General features: G+C 40.3%; 1 protein-coding gene and 1 pseudogene across 2 annotated transcripts in view; one reads left to right on the top strand and one right to left on the bottom strand.

The window, feature by feature from the left end:
- The window catches only part of LOC138047609 (uncharacterized), a 100,559-nt gene that overhangs the window by 41,310 nt on the left and 49,249 nt on the right, over nt 1–10,000 (top strand). Inside the window, exons 18-29 of one of the 2 annotated variants that reach the window (XM_068894533.1) lie at nt 1–69; nt 342–410; nt 964–1,095; nt 1,482–1,533; nt 2,379–2,439; nt 2,649–2,739; nt 6,984–7,121; nt 7,631–7,783; nt 8,062–8,121; nt 8,333–8,484; nt 8,757–8,850; nt 9,162–9,212. The exon at nt 1–69 is cut by the window's left edge and continues 45 nt beyond it. In XM_068894533.1, the coding sequence (XP_068750634.1) occupies nt 1–69; nt 342–410; nt 964–1,095; nt 1,482–1,533; nt 2,379–2,439; nt 2,649–2,739; nt 6,984–7,121; nt 7,631–7,783; nt 8,062–8,121; nt 8,333–8,484; nt 8,757–8,850; nt 9,162–9,212 (1,122 nt within the window). The remainder of the gene's footprint in view (nt 70–341; nt 411–963; nt 1,096–1,481; nt 1,534–2,378; nt 2,440–2,648; nt 2,740–6,983; nt 7,122–7,630; nt 7,784–8,061; nt 8,122–8,332; nt 8,485–8,756; nt 8,851–9,161; nt 9,213–10,000) is intronic. The other variant, XM_068894534.1, reaches the window with a different exon arrangement.
- Nucleotides 3,587–4,363, bottom strand: LOC138044984 (uncharacterized; annotated as a pseudogene).

The following is a 10,000-nucleotide window of genomic DNA, read 5'->3' as shown; positions in this document are numbered from 1 at the left end:
GTGGATAGGTTTGCAGTTCTGTTGGATCTTTGGACAAACGAAGCCGCATATTTGGAAAACAAAAGACAGGTACACGCACTACGTAATTCTGTACCAAACTACATCTTGATTTAATCTCCAATTTAAAGAAGCTGAAAGCTGCTGATATTTTTGTCAACACGAAATAACTTAATTTTAAAGTAACAATACAAGTGTAAGAAATGGAAAAGGGATAAACAATACATAACTACAATGCAGGAATTACACGACACATCAAGTAATTTCTTTGAGACAAGCCAGTTTCACGTCTATTGGGGGTACTTTCAGTCAGATCTTTAAGAAAAATCTCTTTTTGTCCGTAGCTCGTTGATTGTTATTTGGAAGCATATCATCATGTTTTTGACCCCAAAGAAAAAAGGAGGTTGGCCCAGGTGAGATTAATCACATCCCTGATATATTGTACAAAAAACACTGATCAGTATAAACCACGCGATAAGCGGTGAGCCATTGTAACTCCCTTGCATATAGATATCCCATAAAAGTTGTATTTATTGCATATAAATAACATGAGATTAATTACCATCCTGTAACTAAAATGAAGAGCTAAGGGACTTAAACTTTGTACTGTTCATACAAATAAATCTTAATACACTGGTCCTAATGTAAATTACAGGGTCAACTATGCTTGATTGTCTCAGCTCAGATGATCGCACTTTGTAAGTTTCTTTGGCACTGTAAGGGGTGTTGTACATAGCCCATCTCGGTGGAAACCAAGCAAGTAAACAGATAACGAAACTGGTTTTTCTTGGCAAACGTTCTGCAAGTTGCATTACACTTTTGAGACCACATCAAAACCTTAAACATTGACGTATTTTTTACTTCTCGTGTTTGTCTGAATTTTTTTTCATACATAATGCTCACTCTGATAGCAACAACTTCATTTTCTAGTGGAATAAATTGACTGAGTTTTGGTTCGACCCTTAGGTTATAGTAAATGTGATACACTCAAGACCAAGATTTGACTTCAGTGCTGACTATTTTGTGAAGATTTATCGCGCAGAATGTGTCTGCCTTCGACTTCATGCAAACTTGATAAAGTCCATTCTTGATGCACAGGTATGATAGTTGGCATTACGACGAATGCTCAGTTTATTTCTAGTAAAGGCTCAGTACAGGTGTAGTTGCAAGAGGAAATGACCGAATCCTCAATCAGATTTTGGTTCGTCAATTATTTCATTTCCTCCCTTGGTAGCTTTAATTCACCACCCGACCTGAATTCAATTTAATTTAGTTACAAACATTATAGTTGCCGATGATGTTTCCATTGTATTAAGTAAAAGTGTGTGAGCATGAAAAAGATGTTCCTTACAAATTTAGAGAGAGAACTGACCACTTATTTTCCCTTAAAGATGAAATTTTCGCTCCCAAGGTAGACTGACAATTTAGATACAAGTCATCTTGCTCAAGACTCTCTTGGGGATCATCTTGATTTCTGTTATCAGGTTGATGATGAACGCGAGTTTGTCCAGAAAGTCAGCAGGGAAGACAATTCTGGTAAGATAAAAATCTCCTTCATATGTGACAAGAATTCAAAAATAATGTCACCTGCAATGAGAGAGGTGTGCCACATGATCTGGGTTTTGACCAGTCTCTTTTCTTTACGAACGCCTCCCTATTTCGGGTTGTGACTTGAGCATTACTTGAGATACGGTGATGCATTAACACAGCTTAACATTTCATTTAAGCATAGTTGGTATACTATTATGGATGGGGTCACCTGGCAGCTCTTACAAGGTCTCACCTGATTAGAGACCACCCTTGAGGTTTAACAAAAGAACAAATAACAGAAACAATGGACCCTAGGCCTAAAACAAAAGGGCCATTGTTTCTGTTATTTGTTCTTTTGTTAAACCTCAAGGGTGGTCTCCAATCAGGTGAGACCTTGTAGGAGCTGCGAGGCTACCGTATGGATGAGGCAACTTGTGTATAGAATTTTGCTGAATGAAGGGGTAGTTTCTAAAGAAACTGTGGTGCTGCGTCAGTGGGGAAGTAGTATACAAAAATTTGTTTTTATCAACGGAGTTGATAAATGTAAATTGGCCACCGTACAGAGATTCTAAAAGAGATTCTAAAAGCTCTGTGTTCGGTGGCCAATTTACATTTATCAACTTCGTTGATAAAACCAAATTTTTGTATAGAATTTTGCTGTTGATTTTTTTCGTCAATAGGTTGGATAAGATAGGTTATCTTCTTTCGGGATTCCTTGGGCCTAAGACTGTTCTTGTTTTCACAGCTGAACTTAAGTATAATTCGCCTGACATTTGTTTATGTGACTTAAAAGATAAGACCTTAAATTAGAGAAAAAAATTGCTGCCCTCACCTTTATGTTTAATTTGCAGCTTTATTTGGTCTTCCTCACCGCATAATTCCACAACAGCATATTGCAGTTAATACAAGTCGGTAAGAATTTTAAACAACACTTGTTTAGTTTAAGGCCTCTTTCAAACATTGAACTTTGCATGTGTCGGATCTAATGCAAATGCGAAAAATCTATTGTTTTCGCTCATTTGCATTAGATTTGACACATAAAGTTCAACGTTTGAAATGGGCCTAAAACGGATAATTAAGTTGTTTTGTATTCCACTGTGACCACTCTTGTGTATTCTTAGGCCTGCTCTGAATTATATTTACATGTTGGAATTTCATCCATCACTTGGTTTGGCCAGCAGGGTGTATGAAGCTTTACAGAATGCTTTGAAGGTACGTTATAATAATTATTGCTCTCGTATTTCTTTTTTAACCAAAACTGTTTGTTATGTTGGAACTCTAATATGCACATGCTACAAAGAGTCGTGCAATCGGCTGATGAGGTTTTAATAACTACCGCTGTAATTTAACTCCTCATGGAAATACGTCTTAAAAGTATGAACATTCCATTTTCTTGCTTTAACCACTTATCGTATATTTTAAAAAAACGTTTTCATTAAGCAACTTTTTTTATTGAGATACCCAATGTTGTTTTTTTTAGAACTACAAATTGGGAATCATGTAGAATCCCAAGGAAACGATTAGCTATTCAGGTGTCATTGTCAGTAAGGACCAGGCAAGGTCCACGGATCGAGGTCGGCGGATTTAGCCCAAATTTTCAGCATTTTTTCTCTATCAGATAAGATAACAATCGGTGGTATTCTCAGTAAATAAAATAAATTTCCTCGAAGGTTTTGGTGCTATTTCAGTCAACTGTGGCGGTTTAATTTCAGATCAAAACTATCTTTTATTAATCTGTCTTCAAGTCTTTACAAATCTGCCTGAGCTTTCTCACGACTTTACCTACTTTCCTAATTTGCATAATTACCGTTTCTCGCGGGAAAAATCGCTTTGAGTTGTTACATACGCCGAATATGCTTGAGGTGTTACATGTTGCAGGTATATTTTCATTTGGCAAGTTAAAATCCCCTCCTGAAAGCTTCTTTTAAAATTTGACCAATTTGTGTGATGCCAATCATTCCCTGCAAAAAATCCACGCACGTGTTGTTAGTAGATATGAGCCATATCACCCTACGCGTCATAAAATGAATTATGAGCTCTTGTCTTTTAACCTTGCATTTTACATGGCAATGAAAGATTGCGTGACAGTCAATTCGGTGCATAAAGAAATGTAATTCTTACATGGAGCAACACTGATATGCAAATTAGCGAGTCGAAAGTTGATACATATTCGGACATAAGTGCAACCCAACAGTTTCTTGTTTGGAGGAGTGACAGAACATGGCGATGATGGGCAGATTTCTTTCAGGACTGCCGGTTTGAGTGAGCCAAGCTTGTTGTCTTTCACAAGTTCGCAGACGTTGCTATGGGCCACTATCATTGGATGGCCTGGTTTGCCCATGTCTTCCATCACCAAACCTCTAAGAGCATGAAAGGCCATTCCTCAGGTCTTCCTCAGGTCTTTCCTCAGCATCAGTACCCTTATGACGCTGGACTGCTGTCTGACATGAGAACAGACCGCTGATATGCTGCGCAGTCCTCCACTTTTCAGGCTTAAACGCAGGCTCTCCATCCTCACTTCTGAGCATCTTCATCTCCCTCGCTACCTGTACAGGATCGGCCTTGTTTCCAGTCCTTACACCCACTTCAAATTTCTTCATCAAGAGGTTTTGACGTTATCAGTCATCCCGGTGGGTCATTTTGCTACCTTAAGAGCCCACCCCAATGGCCCAAGGCCAGATGCTTTGGCAGGGCTGCTGCTATCAACACCTTGCGATGAGGTTGATGGCACATTTGGGGCAAACGACACCCCTCTCACCATTCCCACCCATTTCCTCCTGACGCAGTCATACATGGATTCGCAGTCCACCTCAAGACGGTGCTTCCCTGTGTCCATATGGTTTTCTGCTTCTGCCTGGGTCTTGAAAATGAGGACGCATCCAGTCTCCTGGCAAGAGTAGATCTCGGACTAAGGCCTGATGCTCTTAACCACACTTCCCCTCTGTGTAACTTGACCAAATGGCTTTATCACCCTTAGCCCAGTATCTCCTTGTGATGAAACTACGAGATCACTGTAAGGGATGAGACGCCCAGGGCCAATGTTGTATGCTTTCCATACTTGGATGCCACACTCCTCGTACTGGAAGTTGTTCAACACACTAATGCCTGGTATCTTGCTCTCTTTGTTTCTCTCCCTGGTAGCGTCCACCTCAACGACTGCACCTGGCACCCCTTGATACCTCCATGGGATTCTAGTGCTGCCTTCATATCCTCTGCCGTGACGACGTTGTGCCTCTTGTTGACCCAGCCCTTTATGTGTGCCTTCATAGCAGCAGTCTTCCGATCACAGATGTCCTTGCCTGCCTGTGCTTCTGAGAAATCATATCGCACTGGAATGATACCGGTTCTCTCCCCTACTCCTCCAAGGCTAAGCAAGAGAGGCCTGCTGTGGTAGCATCTGGTGTTATCCGATCGGAGGTAGGCTGAAGTCATAAGGGGATACTCCTGTTTGACACGAGCTCTCGTCTAGCTTCTGGAGGATATGTTGCTTGGCTTTGTCCTGGTTACTTAGCAAGTGGGCTTTCCACACCTGTATGTTGCACACACTCTTGGTGCAATTGATAAATTAAATTCTAGAATTTGCTAGCTTAAGAGAGCTAAGACATATCTTAATCATTGGCTAAGAAATCTATTATACAATACATTAATTCGGCCGTTATTTGAATATTGTTACACAATGTGGGGAAACACCAAAAATGAAAATTTACTTCGATTATTAAGAGCTCAAAAACGTTGTGCCAGGCCAATTTTAGATGCTAGTTTCTCTGATAATTCCGTTGAACTTTTCAGTAGCTAGGTTGGTTACCTATTGACGACGTCATACGAATGAGAAAGCTTTGTTTAATGGACAAGATTGTTAATGGCTGTCGCCCACAGTACTTTAAAGATTATATCTCCTATGTTGATGATAAGCATAGACAAGAGGATTGGATTTTTTTTTGGCTCCCTCCCCTTGGGGATATTTGATGAAAAGCTTGAAATTGATGAGATGATCGTAACAAATGTGGTTATTTATAAGCAACGTTAACTTGGAAAGGTCTGCTGGTCAGCGGCTATTGACATTGCGTGTACGTTGTCGCTCTTGTTTGCACTTGTGCTTGTCTTTTGCTCGGGGTTTACCGCCATTTGCTTTCGCCTTATCCACCCACCCTCTCCTTAGGGCAAGAATTGGTAACTGTAAATTCCACTGTGAAGACAGTGTGACGGGTGCCGAGGTGGACCCATGGCTCGATTGCCATGGTTACTTCTTGCCAATTCGCAAGCTTTGCCAATCGCCTCATTTGCTGTATGGCACCCCCCCACCCCTTGACGTATTGTCAATTGAAGCACCTTTGAAATAAAGATTCATTTTCATTTACTAGTCAAGCCTACTCCTCTATTCTGAAGATAATTGCCTGTGATCTGGCTACGTGTAATTTGTACTTACCAGAACCGATGGGAACTGTGGGATGTTGAAATTGATAAATTTCTTCCGACAAGGTGGCATTTACTTGATACGGTTTCTTTATGGCCTTCCGCGGCCCCTGGTGGGTTGGATACGAGCATGTGTTGCTCTTCCTGCCAGGCCAGTCCGTAGTCAGCTTTTTCGTCTCAGACATATTGTCATTGCAATTTTCTCTTCAATGGTTGCCACAAAGTGTCCAGCTCTATTTAGGATCAGGTCAATCTCATTAACATTTACGTCTCCTGATTGCTGTTGCCCTGAGCTCACCCCCAGGTTTAGTAGATGCAGAGTCATGTCTAGCTTACAAGCTAACATAGGCACAATGTGTGACTCTGTACCTTCCAAGCTACAGTCAGAATCAGGAGAAGTGAACGAACAAGTTAACGTAACAGCACCAAAAACTAAAGAGGGGTGGTCAAATTCAAGGAAATTTATTTTATTTTACTAAGAATACCACCGATTGTAATCTTATCTGATAGAGGAAAAATGCTGAAAATTTAGGTAGGTACTTGGTGTCTCCTTTTCTATTGTTTCAGTTTTTTTAAGCAAGGTATAAAACGTTCAGTAATTATACAATTACCTAACCTAACCCTAACGCTAACCCTAATCCTAACCCTGAAGGTTTTACCGTGTTTAGATAATTTTGTGCAATAGATAACCACTACCGGTAAATGACAAAATACACCAAGTACCTACCAAAATTTAGATGCAATCCGCCGACCTCAATCCATGCACATTGCCTGGTCCTTACTGACAATGACACTTAAAGTTCCTCAGGTAATGTTATTGAAAGTTGGAAAGGTTAATAAATGCAGTTTCCTACTAACAATGCAGTTACCGACATTGAAAAAAGTAGCAAGCTGAAAATAGAAGAAACTTTTAGGGTTAGATTAAACTTAACACAACTTCTTGAGTTGCAGTTTCTTCCGCCATTTCAAATGCATCACATTTGCCATCCATTCCAGTTCATTTATTTTACAACTGGATCTCACCATATCGCCATTTATTCCAGGTATTTATCCAACTGCACAAACCAAAATGTACTGGAGAAGTAATTTCACTTGAGCACCGCCTATTTGAGGCTGTTCAAAAGGAATGGGATAATCAAGAACCAACTGGCCACTCATTTGCACAGCAGACGCAGAAAGATGTAAGAAGTAACCTCTGTACTGTGTCTCCCGGCTGAACAGTCCAGGAGAAATAAAAAATATAATGCATTTCCTGTCACCTCTTTAAATCGTCTGTGCTATAAGTGTGCACTGAGAAAGTCTCATTGGTGAAATAATATATGTGCATGCGTGGACAAAATAAGTCATTGTTCAATAGTTCGTAAATTCTCATAAGTGATCAACATGGAATTTCTGTGATCGTTGCCCGAAGTGGATCTGGCAAGGTTCCTCACTCTAACCCTAAATCCATGGGAATGAAATAAAGCCAATAATCATCACACATCCAGAAGCGCCAAAGGAACCTACGAACACTGAGCAGTATGGAGGTTAATCGTGATGATGGAGCTTCGCTGGTTAGTTTGTGATAATGGACAATTGTGCACAACGCTTTCCATTTGTTTTATTATGAAGATTACTTCTCTCATATCCAGGGTCAAATTAATTGAATATGTGGTATTTAACATTTCCCTTATCTTCTTGCTGTTTCTAGCTCTTCTCGGAAGTGTTTGTGGAAGATCCTATCTTTGTATGTGAAGTGGCACAATCTCTTGTGAATCAGGCTGCAGAATCTAAGAAAGGAGGAAGAAAGTCCGTTAAAGAGAAGCAAAAGATTCTGACAGACGTTTGGTCAAATCTGTTAGAGGTAGTCAGCGACATTGGGATTGAAGAAAGGGTTAACCACCATGGTTTTGTTAACATTCTGACTTATTTTTAAAAACACTTAGAATTGAACACTTTCAACGTTGCTTTTCAAGAGCGAGTCCACATATCATGATGATATGAGACTGGATTTTGCGATGAAAAAGTGAATGCCGACCTAAGACAGCCCTTTAATTTCCGTAAACTATGCAGTTGTCTGATATTTGAATTGTAGCAAATGTTTGAGAAATGTAACAAGTTGAATTGATTACTTTTCTACAGGTTGTAACCTTGAGGCACAGGCTTATTACAGCTGCTCAAGAAACAGATGTTGTGACCAAGGTAACTATTTCGCTTTATGGTAGTTTATTTCCATTTTACACTCTAAATTGCGCAGCCATTTTTAGGTTGGAAACGTGGTGTGGGATAGGGGTTAATAGGGATTCATTGGTTTGGAAAATCGCAACATTTTTGAGGATGTTTACCTTACTTTTCATGTCATTTGAATGAACGTTTACTAGTAATACTGTTATGCACCTAATTTTCTAATCAGGCATACAAGCGTCGAGCTAAGGAGATTGGTTTTGATGAATATCACGCGTTCCTTCGTGCGGTGTCATTTGACTTTGCACAGGCAAAACCCGAAGCAGAGATGCAGAGTGTACTTATCACTTTAGTAACTGAAGATGACAGCAGGGTTGACAGGTAACGAAAAATTAATTCTACGCGGAGTTAGGCAACAAAGTTGCTTGTGTGAGATCTGAACAGAAGAATAGCGTTCAAAGACATAGAAGACCTCTTGCGTAAATGACGCTGATGTTAACATAATAACCAGTCAGGTTTTCAAAGAAAGCATGCAAAGCCAATATCTTTTGTCTGAATGAATAAAATTCACCGGCTAACTGAAAAGTACTAAACGAGTTCCACAAATGCCTATTTCTCGACTGTTATACTTGAATAACCTTCATTGTTTTCAGGTATACTCCAGCCTACACACCTCTGGCTATTCAGGAATTAGACGAGAAGCATTTGGGCGCTTTTAGCTTTCGCAATAGGGAGGGATTTCGGCAGGTCTGTATGTACCGAAACTTGTACATATGAAGTTAAGAAAAGCTAATCAAATTCAAGGACAATAGTTTTTTGTTGATCGTTTCAAATGTGACCTGTAAAGGAATTAGCAAAACAATAGCGTTAGCGCCCAAACAATGGGGTATTGTAAAATAGGAAACAGTTTTGTTGTTTATTTTTAGTTTTCAAGTGTGTCTCTCTCTATACTTAAGTTGTCGACTTTCTTTTAGAAAGCAATGGTAGTTTAGGAACAACATTTGGAATTTAGTGCCTAAATAATTTTGTTTTATTGCCGTCATCTCATAATTTTATAGATGGTGTCAGGAGCAGGTGTACAGAAGTTGCAAACCATTCTGATGGCCCAGGTAAGAGCAGTAGCTGTACAAAATTCCACATGAACAGTACATAACAGAGATCTTTGTATTCGAGCCATAAATTGAACTTGGAGTAGGTATTTTATTTCTGTCTTAAATGGCGACACTGGCGTTCAGTCTCCTTCCTCGTGTAAGAGTGCGCTCACGAATTCACTCTAAGCAAGCAGTTGCTTCTGAAATGGAAAGGCTGTCGTCTCAATTGAATTCAAGGGGCCCTAATAGATTACCTTCTTGTCTTTAAACGGCACCTTCATTATTCATTATTTCTCTCGATATCATCATCGAAAATTTCCTTCAGATTGTGAAATTGCAATTGCAGTCCACACCGAAATACGGCAATTTACATGACACTACCTACGGAGTAAACCTCGAGGACAAATCAGGAGTGGAGCCCCTAAGGCAGATGGCAGGTGCTCAGCACTTCCTTCCGACAGATTCTGCAGTGCAGTCCCACCCAGGTCTTAGCGCAAACTGGAGAGGGCACTCCAGTGGTGTTGCAAGACTCTGACACAACATGTGACGAGGCAGTTTACCGATTCTAAACTCCGACTGATTGGCGTAAGAAGGAGCGCCAGGGGTCTTGTCCAACAGTGGGAGAAGCCCTTGCAACTTCATTGGGTGGCTTCATGAGCTCCTCTGCCTGTGATGGGAGCAAGGTCACATCCCCCAAGACATGTGAGATGCCAACATAGTTACCCCGTATAAGAACAAGGGTGATCGTAGTGATTGTAACAACTGTCGCGGCATCTCTCTTCTGAGCATCGTTGGCAAAGTCTTTG

This window comes from Montipora capricornis, chromosome 4 (genome assembly GCF_036669925.1).
Source record: "Montipora capricornis isolate CH-2021 chromosome 4, ASM3666992v2, whole genome shotgun sequence".
Classification (NCBI taxonomy): domain Eukaryota; kingdom Metazoa; phylum Cnidaria; class Anthozoa; order Scleractinia; family Acroporidae; genus Montipora; species Montipora capricornis.
Note: the sequence above shows the minus strand (reverse complement) of the source record. Positions and strands in the feature narration are given on the sequence as shown.